General features: G+C 50.4%; 1 protein-coding gene across 1 annotated transcript in view; it reads right to left on the bottom strand.

Annotated features, from left to right (window-relative positions):
• Positions 1 to 2,179: 2,179 nt before the first annotated feature.
• Positions 2,180 to 20,526, bottom strand: part of CIMIP2C (ciliary microtubule inner protein 2C) — a 40,021-nt gene continuing 21,674 nt past the window's right edge. Inside the window, exon 4 of the mRNA XM_074946997.1 lies at positions 2,180 to 2,801. Coding sequence (XP_074803098.1) covers positions 2,657 to 2,801 — 145 coding nt within the window. The 3' untranslated portion in view covers positions 2,180 to 2,656. The remainder of the gene's footprint in view (positions 2,802 to 20,526) is intronic.

Below are 20,526 nucleotides of genomic sequence, written 5' to 3'. Positions count from 1 at the left end.
TGACTCCTGGAGCCCTGCCTGGAGCAGAGGAGATGCTCAGTTACACAGTGTGGGCACTAGTCAGTGTCTTTATTTTTAGACTGAGATTTCCAAAGGCACCTAGAGGAGTTGGGTGCCTCAATCTCATTGACAGTTAATGGGAGTTGGGCCCTCCTCTGGGCTCCTTTCCAAGTCTCAGACTTAATCCCTACAGTGAAAGAGCCAGTTTTGCTGCGGGGCGTGTGTGTGTGTCTGAAGCAGACACAATCTAGCCTTGTACGAATGTGTCTGCTTTCCTGAGACAGGCTCCTCCAACGGGGAGGGTCCCAGCGCCCAGGCTCCAGCCCGAGCCTGGATGTCTACACGGCAGTTTTATAGCTCCACAAGCCCAAGTCAGCTGACCCGGGCCAGCCACGGGTGTTTATTGCGGTGCAGACATACACTGAAAGAGCTCCAGCTGTTTGGCTCAGCAAAAAGACTGAAAGGTGACTCGATTCCAAGGTGCCGGTACCTCCCTGGGGGGGAAATATTGGGCACTTATAGGGCTCTTGAATCTAGCAGAAAAAAAATCACAAGAAGAACCAGTGGCGGGCAGCTGAAGCCAGATTGTCACAGGCTGACTATGATGGAGTCGCCCTTGTAATGACTGACCCCAGCTGCAGGGGATCAGAGCGCTGGCTGTTTAACCAGAGCTGTGAACTCGGTCTCACTCCAAACTCACAAATCTGGGCGACTGGGCAACAAACGGCAGATGACAGTCAAGGCTGATAAATGCCAAGTGATGCACATTGGAAAACATCATCCCAACGATACATATAAACTGATGGGGTCTAAATTAGCTGTTCCCACTCAAGAAGGAGATCTTGGAGGCATTGTGGATGGTTCTCTGCAAACATCCACTCAATGTGCAGTGGCAGTCAAAAAAGCAAACGGAATGCTGGGAATCATTAGGAAAGGGATAGATAATAGGACAGTAAATAACATAATGCCTCTATATAAATCCATGGTACACCCACGCCTTGAATACTGCGTGCAGTTCTGGTCGCACCATCTCAAAAAAAAATAAATTAGAATTGGGGGAAAGTACAGAAAAAGGCAAAAAAATGATTAGGTCCAGTATGGAACAGCTTCCGTATGAGGAGAGATTAATAAGACTGGGACTTTTCAGCTGAGAAAAGAGATGACTAAGGGGGATATGATAGAGGTCTATAAAATCATGAGTGATGTGGAGAAAGTGAATAAGGAAGTGTTATTTACCCCTTCACATAACACAAGAACCAGGGTTTATCCAATGAAATTAACAGCCAGCTGGTTTACAACAAACAGAGGGAAGTATTTCTTTACACAACGCACAGTTAACCCGTGGAACTGGTTGCCAGGGGATGTTGTGAAGGCCAAAAGTATAACTGGCTTCAAAAAAGAACTAGAGAAGTTCAGGGAAGATCAGTCCATCAATGGCTATTTGCCAAGATGCTCAGGGATGCAGTCCTATGCTCTGCGTGTCCCTAAGCCTCTGACAAGGGGACAGATGCTGGGACTGGATGACAGGGGATGGATCACTTGATAATTGCCCTCTTCCGTTCATTCCCTCTGAAGCACCTGGCATTGGCCACTGTCGGAAGACAGGACACTGGGCAGATGGACCTTTGGTCTGACCCAGTCTGGCCATTCTTATGTTCTGGGGAGTGCCCTTTCTGAGTAGGGCCTGGGGGAGCGAGGCTGGATCAAGGAAGGCTCCCGAGCGAGAGCACGGAGCTAGGGCTTACAAGGAGCAGGGAGATCCCTGTGGGAAGCTGCCAGAGTCCTGGGGCAGGAGACAGTCGGGGGAAAGCCTGCGAGGAGGAAGGAGCAGTGGAGAAGCTCGGCAGGGCCCAGGAACAGGGGCCAAGAAGCAGGGAATGTCAGCGAGCCCAAGAGAAGCAGATGCAGTATTATTCAGACTTTCAGTTGGACCTTTGGTCACTGCACAAGGGGCTGAACTTAAGAGGAAGGCCCAGAGCCAGGCCAAGGAAGTGGCCACCAGAGGTTGACAGAGACAAAATCCCCTGCAAAACAGCACACTGCTGGCACGGAGCACTCTGGCAGTGGGTGGGTGTTAACTGCACTCTGGTAGTGGGTGGGTGTTTACGCCGGTGGGTGTTAACTCTGGAGCCTAATGGTGACCATTTAATTGTCAGCATTATTAACTATTTCTCTGCCAACAACCTATGTGAGGAAGAGGAGAGGAAAACCTATTATGGAGGCCTGCCCATCTGCTGTGAGCGGTGCCTCTTACGAAAGAGCTGAGCCTGGATTGTTGGTCCAGTTTGAGTTGTGGGCGGAGCTTCCGCTTTGTTCCCCATCTCGCGGGAGGACAATAGAAGGCTGTGCCGGCCCGAGCTGAGCCTCCACATTCTCACCGACAGCTGCTGACTCTGTTGCGTTCAGGGCACACCCCACTTGTCCTTTATCTCTGTGTAAAATGTACATCTGCAGTGGCAGGCGCATGGTCTGGGACTTATTGCAGCCACACACACAGCCTCTCCTTGCACTGCACGTGGGTAACGAAAGAGCTGTCCTGTCTAGAAACAGCCACAGCCTGGAGAGACAATCCAGGGGGGTTGCTAACTCCCAGTGCTTTATTTCTCACCGTGCCTTCCTCATCTAGGAACCGGAGGTAGAAGGGGAACCTCTCTCCTCATGCTCTGTATTCAAAATAGCTGTCTCTGACTTCTCTCTCCTGGGAGGTCACCCTCTTCCCTGAGGGGAAGGTTTGGTACGTCCGCAGATTCTCTGGAGACACGCGGAATAAATGCCATTGGGTCTTCGCGCTCAGAGGCGGGCTGGGGAGAAGCAGAAGAGCAGAACATGGGTTACATGGCTGGGGATCAGCCCCCGAAAGCTCAGCCCTGCCCCAGATGTGTCCCATGGGAGAGGAAGGGTGGGCAGGGGAGACATGGAGCCTTGCACAAGTGAGTTCACCGGGGTGCGTACATGCTCACTGGTGTAAATAACGGTTGCACGGTCTGGCCCTAACTGCAAAAATGTTTAGGCGGGTTGGAAAGGGAAATCCAGTTGGCTATCGCAGCTGGAGTCCCATGGATCTTCTCAAGCGCTCTTGGATCACACTTGGTGGAGGACCAGAGTGTGTGTGTGTGTGTAACAGCAGGTGGTAAATTATGTGTGTATCTGCTTGTACAAACACACCCATACAGCCCTGAGTATCTTCCCATTTAATTCTACTCAGAGATGGCATGCAGCGCTCACTCGGGTGTTGGCCCTAGCCCCCCTTCCATCTACACACACAGCCCTCTCCATCCGGTCCTTTCAACCTGGGCTAGCTCGGGGGATGCGTTAGAGCCCCGGGGGCTGCTTTCACTGAAGCTGGCAACCCACCCACTCAAACGCTGCCAGTCCTCCAGTGCCTCCCCCCATGCAGCCTGGGTGCCCAGAAGGACAGACAAATTCTCCCACAGGTCCCTAGGAAAGAATCACAGAGCAGCTCAGCTTCCCGCGCGCAAAGACCCATGGGATGTGCCCTGCCGGAGAGCCTGCAACGCACATGGGATGCGGGGGGCGCATGTAACGCCAGTGAGGACACACTAACTCAGGTCAGGCTTTGCAGTGCGGCTGGTGTGAAGACACGGGACAATTCACACTCTCCAAGGGCAACATACATGTTGAAGGGGCTGAAAATCAGCCCAGCCTAGTCTTCATCTTGATTCCTTTAGGCTTGTCTACATGGCAAGTTACGGTGCTGCCAGACAGGATGTGAATCTGCAGTGCACCTGACCATCAAGGTATCCCCTTCTGGGCTCTAACCCAGGGGCACCATTTCAGATTTTTTGGGGTGGACTTTAATCGTGATTCCAAAGGCTACTTAGGCACCTGAAAACTCTTGGTTTTTTTGCAGATAATAACTTAGATACAGTGCTCCTGTCAGATAATAATTTCTAATTCCTATATAAAGAAAGAAAATTAAATAAATATTAGACCCACTTAGCTCTAATACTTGTTGTGTCAATTCACTTAAGGGACACTGGTTAGGTTTAAAAAATTAATGTATATTCTTACTTTGTTCCTAGAGGGGATGTTGGAGCACAGAGAGTTATTGCATGTGACTTTTGGAGACTTTACAGTCTGGTGGGGTCTGATTTTTGGAAGTAAAAGATACTTGAGGCAGGCAATACAATGAACATTATCATGGCTCTGAACTAGCTCACACATGTAACATGTTAGGAACCTGCATGCTAATAATGGGCTTGCTTCATAGTGACAAGGTGCGGGAGGTAATATCTTTTATTGGACCAACTTTGGAGGGTGAGAGAGACAAGCTTTGGAGCCACACAGAGCTCTTCCTCGGGTCTGGGAAAGGTACTGCGAGTGTCAGCTAAATGCAAGGTGGAACGGATGGTTTAGCATAAGTAGTAAGCACATGTTGTAAGGGACCTTTCAAGGTAGAGTATGTCATAGTAACATTCTATTTCTAAATGGCTACTAAAGGGTTAATAAATGATCAATAGACATTATAGACATGAGCAGTGCATGTTATAGATGGTACTAAGCAATCTGTTGATGCCCTGATAGAGGTCTATAAAATCATGAGTGGTGTGGAGAAAGTACACAGGGAAGTGTTATTTACTCCTTCTCGTAACACAAGAACTAGGGGTCACTAAATGACATTAATAGGGAGCAGGTTTAATACAAACAAAAGGCAGTATTTCTTCACACAACGCACAGTCAACCTGTGGAACTCCTTGCCGGAGGATGTTGTGAAAGCCAAGCCTATAACAGGGTTCAAAAAAGAACTAGATAAGTTCATGAAGGGTAGGTCCATCAATGGCTATTAGCCAGGCTGGGCAGGGATGGTGTCCCCAGCCTCTGTTTGCCAGAAGGTGGGAATGGGCGACAGGGGATGGATCATTTGATGATTCCCTGTTCTGTTCATTCCCTCTGGGACACCTGCCATTGGCCACTGTCAGAAGACAGGATACTGGGCTAGATGGACCTTTGGTCTGACCCAGTTGGCCGTCCTTATGTTCTTATGACCTGCCAGGCTTCATAACAATTAATTGGTGGGATGAACAAAGGCCTAAGGAGTGGCTTGATCACAGTCTATAAGTACCTACATTGGGAACCGAATTTTGACAGTTGAGGGCTCTGGAATCTAACAGACAAAGGTTTATCAAGATCCAGTGACTGGAAGTTGAAGCTAGACAGGTTCAGACTGGAACTAAGGGGCATTTTTAACAGTGAGGGTGATTAACAATTCCAAGGGTCTTGGTGGATTCTCCATCACTGGCAATTATTAAATCAAAACTGGATGTTTTCCTAAAAGATCTGCTCTGGTTCAAGCAAGAATTAATACCGGGAAATCCTAGGGTCTGTGTTATTCAGGAGGCCAGACCAGATAATCACAGTGATCCCTTCTGGCTTTATAATCTATGCCCCACGTATTAAAACATCTATTAATCATTTATCAACACTTCGTAAACTATTTATAAATGCAGCCTTAATCCAAAGCACGGCTGTAACGGCTCCGTGACTCAATGATCAGATGACCGAACCACATGTCTCTAAAACATCCTGGTTCCAGCAGACATTTGCTTCCATCCGTGTTAAGGCCAAAAGGAACCGTTAGCTCAGGGGGCCCAACCTGCGGCTCCGGAGCCCCATGTGGCTCTTCAGACGTTAATATGCGGCTCCATGTCTAGGCACCGACTCTGGGGCTGGAGCTACAGGCACCAACTTTCCAGTGTCCCGGGGGGTGCTCACGGCTGAACCCCTGGCTCTGCCACAGGCCCTGCCCCCACTCCACCCCTTCCCACACCCTCCCCTGAGCCTGCCGTGCCCTCACTCCCTCACCCCACCAGAGCCTCCTGTACGCTGCAAAACAGCTGATTGCGGTGGGCGTGAGGAGGGAGGGGGAGGCGCTGATCGGCGGGGCTGCCGGTGGGTGGGAGGCACTGGGGGCTGGAGGGGGGTGGCGGATGGGGGGCTGCTGACGTATTACTGGGGCTCTTTGGCAATGTTCACTGGTAAATTCTGGCTCCTTCTCAGGCTCAGGTTGGCCACCCCTGCGTTAGCTCATCTAGCCTGACCTTGCTCCTTTCAGCTGGACTCAGGAAGGGACATGGTTTGATAACCATTGATAAGGGGCTTGGTACGGGACACGCAGAGCTCAGCCCCTCTGCAGATGAGGCCCTCTTACTTCAGAGCCTAAACATGTATGTAGAACCCTGTGTTTGCCCTGTACTACTGTATTTGCCTTTTGACACAATGCCGCAAGCCGCAATGAAGGGTGGTCTTTCAGTCTTATGCCTTGCTCTTCAGGCATTGACATCAGGGGCCAGACCCTCAACTAGGGTGTAAATCAGGGCAACTTCATTGAGTTCGATGGCATGCGGCTGATCTACACCAGCTGGGGAGCTGGCCCAGGGAGCACTTCTCCGAGGAAGAAAGCATCAGCCACACAAAGAGAACTGTCTATTTCATTCCATGTCTGTATTTGCAGCGTACAGTTCCCGCCATCACAACGCACTCGGCAGCAGCACAGGGAAAGGGCAAACGCAGGAGCAAGCCAGCCAGGAGGGAATCCAACCGCAGAACCCAAAATGAGAGGGTAACCCGAAGGATTAGAACAAATTCAGCACATTCGGCTGTCAGAAAACATCCAGTTCAAAGAACGGTTTGTGATCCAGTAAGGAACATTTAGAAACTTAGGAATAGCAAGACTGGGGTTGAGCAATGGGTCATCTACTTCTGACTCCCTGGTCCTGCCACACTGGGGCAGAGCAATGGGCCACCCTTTGCTTGCACTTCCCAATCAGTCCAGTCTTCCAGCAGTGGCCTCTATCAGATGCTTCAGAAGAAGACACGTCCCTCACAAGATGCACCTGGCTGATAGTGCAATACCTTCCCTGACGGGTGTGTGTGTGTGCAATACCTTCCCTGGATGGGTGTGTGTGTGTGTGTGTGCAATACCTTCCCATGACGGGTGTGTACGTGTGTGCAATACCTTCCCTGACGGGTGTGTGTGTGTGTCTGCAATACCTTCCCATGACAGGCATGTGTGTGTGTGTGCAATACTTTCCCTGACGGGTGTGTGTGTGTGTGCAATACCTTCCCTGACGGGTGTGTGTGTGTGTGTGCAATACCTTCCCATGACGGGTGTCTGTGTGTGTGTGCAATACCTTCCCTGACGGGTGTGTGTGTGTGTGTGTGTGTGCAATACCTTCCCATAACGTGTGTGTGTGTGTGTGCAATACCTTCCCTGACGGGTGTATGTGTGTCCAATACCTTCCCTGGATGGGTGTGTGTGTGTGTGTGTGCAATACCTTCCCATGACGGGTGTGTACGTGTGTGCAATACCTTCCCTGACGGGTATGTGTGTGTGTCTGCAATACCTTCCCATGACGGGCATGTGTGTGTGTGTGCAATACTTTCCCTGACGGGTGTGTGTGTGTGTGCAATACCTTCCCTGACGGGTGTGTGTGTGTGTGTGCAATACCTTCCCATGACGGGTGTCTGTGTGTGTGTGCAATACCTTCCCTGACGGGTGTGTGTGTGTGTGTGTGTGTGTGCAATACCTTCCCATAACGTGTGTGTGTGTGTGTGCAATACCTTCCCTGACGGGTGTCTGTGTGTGTCTGCAATACCTTCCCATGACGGGCGTGTGTGTGTTTGTGTGCAATACTTTCCCTGGCGGGTGTGTGTGTGTGCAATACCTTCCCTGACGGGGGTGTGTGTGTGCAATACCTTCTCTGGACGGGTGTGTGTGTGTGTGTGCAATACCTTCCCTGACGGGTGTGTGTGTGTGTGTGCAATACCTTCCCATGATGGGGGTGTGTGTGTGTGCAATACCTTCCCTGACGGGTGTGTGTGTGTGTGTGTCTGCAATACCTTCCCATTACGGGCGTGTGTGTGTGTGTGCAATACCTTCCCTGACGGGTGTGTGTGTGTGCAATACCTTCCCTGACGGGTGTGTGTGTGTGTGTGCAATACCTTCCCATGATGGGTGTGTGTGTGTGTGTGCAATACCTTCCCTGACGTGTGTGTGTGTGCAATACCTTCCCTGACGGGTGTGTGTGTGTGTGTGTGTGCAATACCTTCCCTGACGGGTGTGTGTGTGTGCAATACCTTCCCTGGATGGGTGTGTGTGTGTGTGTGTGCAATACCTTCCCATGACGGGTGTGTACGTGTGTGCAATACCTTCCCTGACGGGTGTGTGTGTGTGTCTGCAATACCTTCCCATGACGGGCATGTGTGTGTGTGTGCAATACCTTCCCTGACGGGTGTGTGTGTGTGTGTGCAATACCTTCCCTGACGGGTGTGTGTGTGTGTGTGTGTGTGCAATACCTTCCCATAACGTGTGTGTGTGTGTGTGCAATACCTTCCCTGGATGGGTGTGTGTGTGTGTGTGTGCAATACCTTCCCATGACGGGTGTGTACGTGTGTGCAATACCTTCCCTGACGGGTGTGTGTGTGTGTCTGCAATACCTTCCCATGACGGGCATGTGTGTGTGTGTGCAATACCTTCCCTGACGGGTGTGTGTGTGTGTGTGCAATACCTTCCATGACGGGTGTGTGTGTGTGTGTGCAATACCTTCCATGACGGGTGTGTGTGTGTGTGCAATACCTTCCCTGACGGGTGTGTGTGTGTGTGTGTGTGCAATACCTTCCCATAACGTGTGTGTGTGTGTGTGTGCAATACCTTCCCATGATGGGTGTGTGTGTGTGTGCAATACCTTCCCTGATGGGTGTGTGTGTGTGTGTGTGTGTGCGCGCGTGCAATACCTTCCCATGATGGGTGTGTGTGTGTGCTATACCTTCCCTGACGGGGGTGTGTGTGTGTGTGTGTGCAATACCTTCCCATGATGGGTGTGTGTGTGTGTGCAATACCTTCCCTGACGGGTGTGTGTGTGTGTGTGCAATACCTTCCCATGACGGGTGTGTGTGTGTGTGCAATACCTTCCCTGACGGGTGTGTGTGTGTGTGTGCAATACCTTCCCATGATGGGTGTGTGTGTGTGTGTGCAATACCTTCCCTGACGGGTGTGTGTGTGTGTGCAATACCTTCCCATGATGGGTGTGTGTGTGTGTGTGTGTGTGCAATACCTTCCCTGACGGGTGTGTGTGTGTGTGTGTGTGTGTGTGTGTGTGTGCACCACACCAAAACCCACAAACACTATAGTAATCCATCCCTTGGGAGGGGCAGGCTCAGATGGCATTCAAGGGGCAAAATAGTTATCAAAGCCCTAAACTGCTAATACCATTTGCAATAAGCATGTGTGTTAATTTTAATGTGTGCTACTTTTATCATTAGTCTAACCAGACCCCAACGTTACACTTCAATGTGCATAGGACAAAAATCCTACAATGCCCTTCTCATCTGCTGGAAGGGGCTTATGGGTCAGAGTGGGTGAGCAGCTCAGCATGAGCTCCCCGCCCGAACGCCGGCCTTGCAGTAGGGAGCAGGAGTCGGGGGGTGATTTTACCTCTGAATGTAGCATTGGTGAGACCAATATTGGAATCCTGCCTTCACTTCTGGCAGCCATGGTTTTAAAATGACGTTGGAAACCTGGCCAGGGAGGCAGAAAAGAGCCACAAAAAGGGTCCCAGGGCTGCAGAAAATGCCTCCCTGTGGGAGACTTCCAGAGCTCCTTCTGTTTAGCTTCTCAAAAAGATTCAATGGTGACATGATTATGGAGAACGAGGAGGATACGGGGAACTACAGGTCAGTCAGCCTCACCTCAATCCCTGGAAAAATCCTGGCGCAGGTCCTCAAGGAATCAATTCTGAAGCACTTAAAGGAACAGTCAGCATGGATTCACCAAGGGCAAGTCATGCCTGACTAATCTAATTGCCTTCTATGATGAGATAACTGGCTCTGTGGATGAAGGGAAAGCAGTGGACGTATTGTTCCTTGACTTCAGCAAAGCTTTTGACACGGTCTCCCACAGTATTCTTGCCAGCAAGTTAAAGAAGTATGGGCTAGATGAATGGATGATAAGGTGGATAGAAAGCTGGCTAGATTGTCGGGCTCAACGGGTAGTGATCAATGGCTCCATGTCTCGTTGTCAGCCGGTATCAAGTGGAGTGCCCCAAGGGTCGGTCCTCGGGCCGGTTTTGTTCAATATCTTCATAAATGATCTGGAGGATGGTATGGATTGCACCCTCAGCAAGTTTGCAGATGATACTAAACTGGGAGGAGAGGTAGATATGCTGGAGGGTAGGGATAGGATATAGAGGGACCTAGACAAATTAGAGGATTGGGCCAAAAGAAATCTGATGAGGTTCAACAAGGACAAGTGCAGAGTCCTGCACTTAGGACGGAAGATTCCCATGCACCGCTACAGACTAGGGACCGAATGGCTCGGCAGCAGTTCTGCAGAAAAGGACCTAGGGGTTACAGTGGACGAGAAGCTGGATCTGAGTCAACAGTGTGCCCTTGTTGCCAAGAAGGCCAATGGCATTTTGGGCTATATAAGTAGGGGCATTGCCAGCAGTCCGAGGGACGTGATCGTTCCCCTCTATTTGACATTGGTGAGGCCTCATCGGGAGTACTGTGTCCAGTTTTGGGCCCCACACTACAAGAAGGATGTGGAAAAATTGGAAAGCATCCAGCGGAGGGCAACAAAAATGATTAGGGGGCTGGAGCACATAAGTTATGAGGAGAGGCTGAGGGAACTGGGATTGTTTAGTCTGCGGAAGAGAAGAATGAGGGGGGATTTGATAGCTGCTTTCAACTATCTGAAAGGGGGTTCCAAAGAGGATGGATCTAGACTGTTCTCAGTGGTACCTGATGACAGAACAAGGAGAAATGGTCTCAAGTTGCCGTGGGGGAGGTTTAGGTTGGATATTAGGAAAAACTTTTTCACTAGGAGGGTGGTGAAGCACTGGAATGCGTTACCTAGGGAGGTGGTGGAATCTTCTTCCTTAGAGGTTTTTAAGGACCGGCTTGACAAAGCCCTGGCTGGGATGATTTAGTTGGGGATTGGTCCTGCTTTGAGCAGGGGGTTGGACTAGATGACCTCCTGAGGTCCCTTCCAACCCTGATATTCTATGATTCTATGATTACAGTGTGTAAGGACCTTTCTGGGGAGAATATACCTGGTTCTAATGGGCTCTTTATTCTGGCAAAGAAAGGCAGAAAAAGAACTAGTGGCTGGAAGCTGAAGCCAGACAAATTCCAATTAGAACCTGGATGCACATTTCTGCCAGTGAGGGGGATTAAGCCCTGGAACAAACTACCAAGGGAAGTAGTGGATTTTCCATCTCTTGATGCCTTCATATCAAGACTGGCTGCCTTTCTGGAAGATGCTTTAGCCAAACACAAGTTATTGGGCTCAGTAAGGGGGTAAGTGGGTGAAATTCTCTGGTCTGTGCTATACAGGAGGTCAGACTAGATGATACAATCTTCTGGCCTGAAACTCTGACTACTTTTTCTCTGTTGGGCAATGTGAAAATTAACCTGCTTCCCAGCACTAGATGGCATCTGTGCATCTTGGTTTGAACCTCTTAGCATTTTGCAGCTCACAAGAGGCAAAGGGTGAATTCCCACACTTCCACTCAGACAACAAAGGATAGGCACTTTCTGTCTATTTCAACCCACCCCAGAGACTGGCAGAAACTGGTTGCCAAATGCAGTTAGTCTTTTGCTCAGGAAACTTTAGAGACCAAAGTCTGGGAGTTGGAATTGCTGAGCACCATACAAGATCAAGCCCTACAGTCTATGAAGAACAGACTGAGATCACTATGTTTTTTTCTATAAGGCATCACCACAGAAATCAATGACAAATTCTGAATGCTCAGCATGTGTGTGTAAGGAGCAGGAAGGGATGCATCTGTAATAATGCTGTGGCTTCACATATACAGTGATCATGTTCATTGGCGATGCGCCTCTGTAATTCCACCCTCTTGTGCGTACACATTACAGTACATTCTTTAACTACACGCTCAGATACTTTTTCTGCAGAAGCCCTGACACATTCTGTGCACAGGGTGGACAGTGAATGAGGCAGGGTGGTGCAGGGAGTACAACTGGGGTGCAGAAAGGAACAAAAGCTTGATTCACAGTTGAAGTTGCAGAGGGTTTTGAATGAGGGGTTCTGGGGAAAAAATAGCATATGACTGTAATATGTTAGCTTGCAGTATGTGATGCAGCCGTTAGATGTCTGACAGCTATGTAGAACTGCAGACATGTTATATTTCCTGGTAAACAGAGGACAAAGCTGGAACTCAAGCCATGTGGAAGTCTGTTTGTGCCTATAGTCTGTACATGGTCTGTTTCACATGGACTGTGCTTCTATATGTCATGACAGTCTTTAATCACATGATCACTATCTTGTAATGCATATGTACAAAGGGGCAAAGTTAAGGTTGCCCAGGCAACCTTACCTTGTCACTTCCTGACTATTGAGTGCTTGACTTTGCACCCCTAGTATCCTTTCAAGGTAAGTTTTTACTTTTTAAAAAATGAAATTATTTATAGTTGCTTCTTCTTGGAGAAATAATCTAATCACTGTGTCTATGTTCTTGGGATTTTTACTTTTTATACTCATAAGCAGATGGCTAGACACAATGTGACAATTCAAATCTGCCATCTGTTCCTGAAACACCTGGTCCAATATTTCTCTCAGGAGAAGAAGCCTCCCAGTGCCATTATGTGAAACAAGAGGAGTTTTGACACACACCGGAACAATGAGCTTGCAGAATGTGGTGGCGTCGTGCTAATGATTTGGGGTGTGGGTAAGAACTGGACAGTCAGATCCACTAATTTATTCCATAGTTTAAACAGACAATTTGGAAACCTAGCATGTCTTCACTGCAGGTGTGGGGCAATCAGGAGATCAAGGAACTAAGGGGTTGTCTCCAAGCAGAGGAGTTTTCTTGTGATGACTTGGTCTCCCGTGATATGGACAGGGCTGGAACATGGGGTTGGGGAGCTGTCTCCTACAGAGCTCCAGATGGGATCTCCACATTTCCAAGGTGCTAGCAGGAAGGTATGCATAGCACTTTCAGGCCATCTATGGGAAATGGTCCTGTGCCCTTCTGACACCAAAGACTGACCATGACCCCTAGCCATGAAGAGTAGGAGAAAAAAGGATCAGAGGTTGCTCTGTCCGTATCAGGGTGCGGTATGAAATCTCCCTCAGAGTGTACTGATTAGGGTTCCTGGGTGCGACAATGAATAACACCAATAATAATACTAATCCCGCCAGAGAAATGTGCAGATTAGTCAGGTGAAGCTTGTGAAGTGCTTTGAGTTCCCTGGATGAATGCACCGATGACTATCAAAGTGAAGGCACATCACATAATGAGGGTCGGTTTCACCCGCCCTGGCGCTGGATCACGGCTGCAGGCCAAGCGCCTCGGTGGGCTAGGCAGATACAGCTCAGTAGCCAAAGGGCTGCCTCAATGAATCCGTAAAGGTCATTTGTAAATGCAATGGGAGGGAAGAAATTGCCATATGAGATAGTCCCAAAGCTGCTGGTTCCTTATTAATGCCCAGGGCCCCTGGAGACGGCCTATGACCCGTTTTGCAGTTCTTACAGAGTACTTTTCTGCACTGCAGTACAAGTGTCAGCACTGAATGTATTATTGAACAGCGTTCGACGGACGGAACACGGTTTTCACCAGAGGGAATAATTCTTATTTCCCCAGCACATCCGTCTGACCACGAAACAAATAAAAACTCTCTCTCTTCTCTTCAGAGTGCTTCCCAATGTCAGAGCTTTGTACAAAACTGAACCGAGTCTCCGAACATCCCAGATAGGTAGGTACATCCGCATTGTCAAGTCACTTAGTCTCCCTGTGCCTCAGTTTCCCATCTGTGCAATGGGGCTCATAGCACTGCCCCACCTCACGGGGGTGTGGAGAAGATCAGTGAATTAAAGACAGGGAGGGGCTCAGCTTTCATGGTGTTGGGGGCCATGTCACATCTAAGATGGAAGATAGACAGTATTACAACCCTGTCCCAGGCTGGCCGGCCCCAGTACATCAAGTAGGTCTATGGCCCCTGTGCGAGAGCAGGTGCTCTCGTTTGGCTAATTAAAAGGGCAGGGCAACACCTGGAGTCTATAAAGGACCAGAGAGAGAGAGAGAGAGCCAGCGAGTCAAGGGCCGCCTGAATCAGTCAGAGAGATGCAGAGAGAGACAGGAGATCCGGTGAGTGTGAGATGCCCACGGGAGAGTCGAGCTGGGCAGATGGAGCTGCCAGAGGCAGACGGCGGTTCCTGGGGGAAGGCTGAAGACAGCAGAGCAGCAAGGAGGGTTTTCTGGCTGACATCCCCAGGCCAGAGGGCCAGGGCTGGAGGGCAGCAGAGGAGCGTCCCTGCTGACATCTCTAGGGCCAGAGAGCTGGACCCAGGGAACAGTGGGAGGGCCGGGGGGACTGAGGGATGCTTCCTGCTGAACATGATCTCCCAGCAGAGCATCTGTGGAGGCTCCTGCTGGGAAGGGCTGGGGTGGCTGTCCTGGTACAAGAACAGGAAATGGCCGTGCTGGATAGGTGGGGGCAGGGGACACTGGGGGGCTGCCTGGACACTCGGAGTGGGGTGAGGGACACTGGGGATGCGCCAGGCACTCGGGGCAGGGTGAGGGACGCTGGGGCATATGTTGCATTTACTGTAAGAATTCTGCTGGGGGAATTCTGGTGTATTGAATTGGGACTTGTTATGATTTATGTGCTCGGGACTCTTGTACCAATGAACCCCACAATATATTTATACTTGGGAAGAGGCTTTGGACAATTTCTGGGGAGTCTGCAGGAGGGAAACTGAGGCAGGCGTGCCTGTCGTGTAGCAGCCTACCACAGGAGGGCACTCCAGGTGGGGTGGCCCTATGATGCACCCCTATTTTACAGATGGGGAAACTGAGGCTCTGCGAGGTTTGTTTTAAGTGACTTGCCCAAGGACACACAGGAAGTCAGTGCTGGGAACAGAACCAAGGTCTCTTGAACCCCAAACATTTGCTTGGACTACAGCTGCTCAGAACATTTCCAGCAGGGTGATGTTCCAGGGTTACATTTCGGTCTGCCCAGAGAGCTTGACCCACAGGATAGAATAGGGGCACCAAGCGCAAAAGGCCGGTTAATGTTGAGCTGACATGAAACATAGCATCTTGGGTCCTTTCAACAACCAGAAATGAACCAGCTGGATTTCAGGAAGGTCGAAATGTTTCAACATTTCTGAATCAAAAACGTCAGAATTTCTGTTCTGCGAAATCTTTTGACATTTCAACCTTTGGTCCTGATCTGGGTTGAAAACCAGTGCTGAACTATCCGCCTCAGCTCTCGCTGTAACCGCTAGGCGATGCCCCTCTTTATAGCATCCTACCCCAGCATGGCAACCTGACTTTTCCCGTTGGTCGTCTTTCTTTGCTCTGTGAGGGCAGAGATGGGGCTGGCATCCAATGCTGGCTGATTGGAAGTCTGGGGGTGGTGGATGGAGCCCCAGGAACTAACAACCCGCCCACTCAGGAAGGAGGGGCCACAGGAGCCAAAAATCACGCGGTCACGTGGGACAACAAAAAAAGAAAACGAGACTGGGAGTATGAAAGAAGGGTGACCACCCGGGGGCTGAATTCCTCTATGGCAGGGGCACCCACCCCCTCTGACATGCCACCAGTCAGGGGGCACCTCTAGAGGGCAGACAAGAGATCCAGTCTCCATGGCCTGTCCAGTTTTAGGTGCCTTTGCCGAAATCTCCAGCCTGGGGTGATCAATTAGGGCCGATCGCTGTGGTGGTGTTTGTGTCTTGAAGTCACTGTGGCCCTGGTGTAACCCCAGTGACATGAGGGGAGTTACACCAGGGATGAATTTGACTCGTAGCTCCTAGTGCAAAATTAAACCAGGCCTAGGGGCACCTCCTATGGATGGTGATTTGAGGCTTTAAGGCAGGTCGCTTAGCCACAGGGGCAGGGAGCTGTCCAAGGCAGGTAGGAACACGAACATCCTGAGGCTTGGGCTGACGGTCAGAGGCGGTGCAATCTGGAAAGCTGAGCACAGCAGGGTACTAACACAGCCTTGGTTTTGCTTCATGTGAGATCCTTTTGGTGTGTGTTCACGATTTGCAGCTCCCAGGGGCAGGCAGTCCGATGCGTGGCTAGCTCTGCCTCGGTAGCGCTCTGTCTCCTGGGGGAAGGCAGCGAATGAAAGATGTGGGGGAGATGCCAGCGAGAGCAGATTAGTCCCTTAACTCTGGAACTCTCAGTCCCCAGGGTTCCTAGCACATCATGGGGTCCAGGTGCGGCTCCACGTCCCAGGGGTGATTCTGCAGAGCTTGACGTGCACCTGGGTGTGAGCCAAGACCCCCAGTCGGATCATAAGACTGTTAATGAATTGGCCCGGATTCTCCTCCGCACTGCTTTGCCAGCACACAGGGTCCCTAAAGCCAGTGTAACTAGCTGCAGTCACCGCTGCATAGATGGATCCTCCTGCAGTACTGGCATCATGGCTCCTACGCCATCCACCTTGCTCTGGATATAAAGGGGCAGGGCAAAGGGATAGGGGGTGTGGCTAGGGCTTCCCCATAAACAGGGGAATCTCTAGCAGGAGCAGAGAGGTTATTTGACCTCTGTATCTGGCATTGGCGCGACCGCTGCTGGAATCTTATGTCCAGTGCTGGAGTCCACAATTCAAGAAGGATGTTGAAAAATGGAGAGGGGCCAGAGAAGAGACACAAGAATGATTAAAGGATTAGAAAACATGCTTTATAGTGACACACTCAAGGAGCTCGATCTATTTAGTTTAACAAAGAGAAGGTTACAGGATGACTTGATTACAATCCATAAGTATCTACATGGGGAACAAATATTTAATAACAGGCTCTTCAATCTAGCAGAGAAAGGTCTAACGCAATCCAATGGCTAAATGCTGAAGAAAAACAAATTCAGACAAGAAATAAGGCGTATCTTTTTAACAGTGAGGGTAATTAACCCCTGCAACAACTTACAAGGTTTGTGGTGGACTCTCCGTCACGGACAATGTTTAAATCAAGACTGGCTGTTTTTCTGAAAGCTCTGCTCTACGAGTTATTGTGGGACAGTTCTCTGGCCCGTGTTATACAGAAGGTCAGACTAGATGATCACAATGGTCCCTTCTGGCCTTGGAATCTATCAACCGCTTGGGGATGTAGGCACTCAGCATAAATTAGAGCAGCCTTCTTGCTACTCTAACTCAGGCTGTGGACCAATTCAGCACAGAGTCGGCCCAGAATGAGATGCGGGAGTACCCTGAGCCTGAGTTGTACTGTGGCTAAAGATTGGGGCCTGTATCTCTGAGTCCCAGATGCTATCCCTGCATCACATGCTCAGTAGCTCCAGAGGTAACCAGCCAAGGAGCTCCACCAGCTGGCTCTGTACTCCTTGGGCATGGATGCCCAAAGCCCAAGCAGTTTGGCGTTTTGTGCTTGCTTGTGTGTTGCCTTCAAAATACCGGGAATGTCAAGTCTGATCTCCCCTGGTTTTGCTAGCGGACTCCTGGGGGCTCTGAGGAAATGTGCATCGAGAGAGCTAATTTCAACAAAGAAGTCCTTTCTCCCAAGTGTTCTTTAGGTAGCAGAGTCTGACTAAAATCCTGTCCCGTCTCTGGTGATCACTTTCCAGGCTCTCGTGTCGTGCGATGTCCTCGTTTCATTAGTTCTCCAAAGACCCTTCCAGGGCAGACGTGCCGTGAATAGGGCTAAAAAGGGTTTAATGGAAAAAAATATTACATAGCTGGAAACAGAAGAAATGGTTTCCTGGAATATTAAGCCGGGCAGCTGAAATCATGGGGTAGGTTTTATTCACGTGAATTCTGAACCCAGTGATCTATTTCCACTGTTACAAGTGCCTAAGTCCTTCCACTGCTGAGAGTCCTAATGAAGAGATCTCCAGGCGAATGAGAACTCTGTCAGCAAAGCCAAAGGGTTACAGTTCACACCTCTTCTTCAGAGGCAGAGTCTGCGCCCCCTATTACAAAATGTACAAGAAAGAGTGAGATTGGCTAGGCAGGGTTTTAAGCAGGCACTCTTCAATGCATCCCCTTCCCTCCATCCCAGTACATACATGCCAGGCGCTCTCCCTCTTCACTCACAGATCAGCATGGCAGGGATGCACAGCTAGACTGCAGCTGCCCGGCGGCTGGCCCTCTCAAGGGTGTGCAGACAGAAAGTGGCAGCATGCACCAGGGCTGTCCACGCAGAACTCGCCTGCTTCATAGCTAAACAAAAGAGGACAGCCAAAGACGCTGAACGCTACTGGGGGTGCTGCCGAACACGGAGATGCCCATGGAACAAGGGTCTGAATGGACCAGGGATTGGTGCCTTCCCTGCATCTGAACAGTCCAAAAACGTCTTAACGTTCCAGTGAGCACAAAGGAACCCAAATGGCCAGAGGCTGAGCAGCAGATGCAGTGGGGGAACCAGCACCCAAAGAGTTAATTAAAACAGACTCAGTGGAGCCTAGGAAACCGGGAACAGAAGCCCCTTCCTTCTTTGCAGCATGTCAGGTAATTCAAAGGTCTCATGTTTGCAGAGAGCCCACCTCAACCCGCCCAGACAAAATCAGTGCCTAGAAATAAGCCCTGTGTGTTTTATCATAGAGAAGCGATGGAAACATGGAGAGGGTTGTGCCAGGGTCCCTGGTGGGGCGGGGGAGGAAAACGCTGCTGAAAAGAACAAAACCAAAACACTGGCAGCAAAATGAATGACAACAGACATTTGGAAAGGACCGGCTTGCACAGGCTTTGTGCACCCAGCGCAGAATCAAGGAGGTACAGAGGGGTGGTTATTACAGAGGCGAGGGTACAAAAGCAAATGCAAATGAGTCTTTGCAAAGCTAAAAGCTGCCTGTGTTTGGTGCAGAAAGTGCTCCCTCCCGCTTTCAGCCATTCCCTGGAGGAGCACAGTCTTGCCCAGCGCTCCCCCTCTCAGAGCGAGGGGATGCCAATCGGGCTGTCTGGAGGGACACAGAGAGAGCTAGCCCTACGGCAGGTGCATTGGTGGCATGTGTTGGCAGCGGATTCATAGAATCATAGAATATCAGGGTTGGAAGGGACCTCAGGAGGTCATCTAGTCCCACCCCCTGCTCAAAGCAAGACCAACCCCCAATTTTTGCCCCAAGTCCCTAAATGGGCCCCTCAAGGATTGAACTCACAACCCTGGGTTTAGCAGGCCAATGTTCAAACCACTGAGCTATCCCTCCCCCATAATGGACCCTGCTTTGCTGCCATTCACTGATGCTCAGGCTCAGAAGGGACCATTGTGATCATCTTGTCTGACCTCCTGTATATCCCAGGCCAGAGAACTTCCCTGAAATCGTTCTTGTTTGAACTAGAGCCATGACAGCCAGCGATACTCAGAAAGCCTGTGGCTTTGACTAGCACTCCTCAAGCCTTTTGCATCTTTATCTGAGGAGCTCACAAGCACCAGCCAATCAAGCCTCCCAACAGGTATGTACGTTACCCCCATTTCACAGATAGGGAAACTGAGGGACAGAGCAGGTGGTATTACCCAAGATCACACAGTGAGTCAGTGGCAGAGCCAGGTTTAGCACCTGGTTTCCTGACTTCTAGTCTCATGCTAAAGCCACAAGACCAGCCTTCTACAGGTCCCTCGCTGTGGTTTATAAGCTACAGAGCCTAATCCTGGCCAGACATGCAGAGTAAAGAGCTAACAGGTGTACAGCTCCAAGCACAACAAGTGCATTTGATTATTTTCAGCTTGAAGCAGGGAAGCCTGAGTCCCAAACAACCCACGGTCCCTGCCTCTTTGTACCTGCAGGCCAAAGCTGAGCAATTGCAGGTTTTTTAGTACTGATGAATTCTCTAACGCTTGCGCCCATCTACTTCACCACCAGCTACGCACCAGGCCTCCCGTGACCTCCGTGAGATGGGCCAGCAGCAGCAGTAGAGGGAGGGAACAGGCAGGGGGCATGACTCGTACAAAGGAGGGGGTGTCAGAGGCAGGGTTAGGAATCAGAAGCCCCAGATTCCCAGTCCAGTGTTCAGCCCCATTCTGCACCACTCATCCCATTCTGGTTCTCGGCCTCCATCGATGAAGAGACAAACGCATGGAAAACCTTCTGTTCTGAGGGTGCAGGCCCCAATCCTGTACTCCGATAGGGCTCTTGCGCCTCCATAGAGCCAGTGGGTGCAAGGGGCTGCCCGTGGGGAGCTGATTACAGGAGCAGGGCCTGATACGAGACCAGAGGCTCACTTATGTGCACGGGCCATGCAGCCCTTGGGACAGACCATTGAGGCGGCAGAGAACAGCGCTTTGCAGTGAGAGCTTTTCCTGGCTTAGGAACAAGCGATGAGGCCAATCCTCACATCAGCGCCTGCCGTTCCTGATGTCCCAGGCTCGCCCTGCACCCAAGCACAGTGCTCGTTTCCACGTTCGTGTACCCCCCCACCCCTGCACACACAGACACACAAAGACACCGATAATTAACAGCCACCCATTGCCTGGCACCGATCCAAAGCTGCCTCAGTCCCAGGCAGCCTCCTTCCCTTCAGCTCCTCAGGACCTGCTAAACAGCAGCTTTACAGCAGCGACAGACAAAGACTCTACGAGAACAAACTCCACGG

Source organism: Natator depressus, chromosome 3 (assembly GCF_965152275.1).
Source record: "Natator depressus isolate rNatDep1 chromosome 3, rNatDep2.hap1, whole genome shotgun sequence".
Lineage (NCBI taxonomy): Eukaryota > Metazoa > Chordata > Testudines > Cheloniidae > Natator > Natator depressus.
Note: the sequence above shows the minus strand (reverse complement) of the source record. Positions and strands in the feature narration are given on the sequence as shown.